The sequence below is a fragment of the Acanthisitta chloris genome, unplaced genomic scaffold (genome assembly GCF_000695815.1).
Source record: "Acanthisitta chloris isolate BGI_N310 unplaced genomic scaffold, ASM69581v1 scaffold26209, whole genome shotgun sequence".
In the NCBI taxonomy this organism is placed as follows: Eukaryota; Metazoa; Chordata; class Aves; order Passeriformes; family Acanthisittidae; genus Acanthisitta; species Acanthisitta chloris.
In genome coordinates, this window is record NW_008691218.1 from 1,912 (window position 1) to 3,112 (window position 1,201).

Below are 1,201 nucleotides of genomic sequence, written 5' to 3' on the forward strand. Positions count from 1 at the left end.
GCGTGCCTGCAGTGTGGCCAGGGGGCCTGTGGTGCCACGTGCGTTTGCCCCTGCAGCTGGAGTTCGTGGATTACGTGTTCCACGGGGAGAGAGGCCGGAGGGAGACAGCCAACCTGGAGCTGCTGCTGCAGCGCTGCAGTGAGGTGCAGCACTGGGTGGGCACGGAGCTGCTGCTCTGCGAGGCGCTGGGCAAGAGAGCTCACCTGCTCAAGAAACTCATCAAGATCGCTGCCATGTGAGTGGGGGGCTGAGGGGAGGGTTCTGGGGGGGTCCCTGAGGGTCCTCAGCCCAGCCCTGACCCTCTGCCCCCTGCAGCTGTAAGCAGAACCAGGACATGCTCTCATTCTATGCCATCGTCATCGGCCTCAACAACGCTGCCATCAGCCGCCTGCGCCTCACCTGGGAGGTAAGGGGGACTCGGGGGGCTCTGACACCCCCCACGGTGGTCCCAGGACCCTGTGGATGCTTCTGGACCTCCTGGGTGCTTCCAGAACCCCCCAGGAACTCCCACACACCCCTTTGCAACGCTCCCAGGACTCCTCTGGGAGCTCCCAGAACCCTTCCTGGATGCTCTCAGGATGCTCTGGATGCTCGTGTCCTCCCCTGGGTGCTCCTGGACCCCCCTGGATGCTCCTGGAACCCTCCAGGAGCTTCTACACACCCCACTCAGTGGTCCCAGGACGACTCTGGGTGCTCCCACATCCTCCCTGGATGCTCTCAGACCTTCCTGGGGCCTTCCCAGCCCCCGTGGCTGCTCCCAGACCCTTCCCCCACAGACCTCCCCGGGATGCTCCCTGACACCTTTGGGTGCTCTCAAGCCCCTTTGGATGTTTATGCTCTCCCCTGGATATTCCTAGATCCTTGCTGGGTGCTCCTGGACTCACCCCCAAGTGCCTCCTGACCCCTTTGGGTGCTCCCAGGCATCCCCAGGTCCTCCCAGACTCCTCCAAATGCTCCTGGACACCCTCCAGGTCCTCCCAGACACCCCCAAGTGCTCCCAGACCCTCTCTGGATGCTCATGGCCCTTTTTTTTTTTTTTGTCTTCCAGAAGCTCCCAGGGAAATTCAAGAACCTGTTTCGGAAGTTTGAGAACCTGACGGTGAGAGCTGTTGTGGTACCTGTGGGTTTGGGGGGTCCCCCCAGGGGTATTTGGGGAGCTGGTGGGCAGGAGACACTCCTGGGGTATCCCAGGGAGTCCTTT

The 1,201-nt window shown here is 62.1% G+C and overlaps 1 protein-coding gene across 1 annotated transcript in view; it reads left to right on the forward strand.

Moving 5' to 3' along the window:
* The window catches only part of RAPGEFL1 (Rap guanine nucleotide exchange factor (GEF)-like 1), a gene marked incomplete at both ends in the record, with an annotated part of 2,514 nt that extends 1,415 nt beyond the window's left edge, over nucleotides 1-1,099 (forward strand). The window contains 3 exons of the mRNA XM_009082160.1: nucleotides 55-235; nucleotides 316-406; nucleotides 1,049-1,099. Coding sequence (XP_009080408.1) covers nucleotides 55-235; nucleotides 316-406; nucleotides 1,049-1,099 — 323 coding nt within the window. The remainder of the gene's footprint in view (nucleotides 1-54; nucleotides 236-315; nucleotides 407-1,048) is intronic.
* Nucleotides 1,100-1,201: the final 102 nt, after the last annotated feature.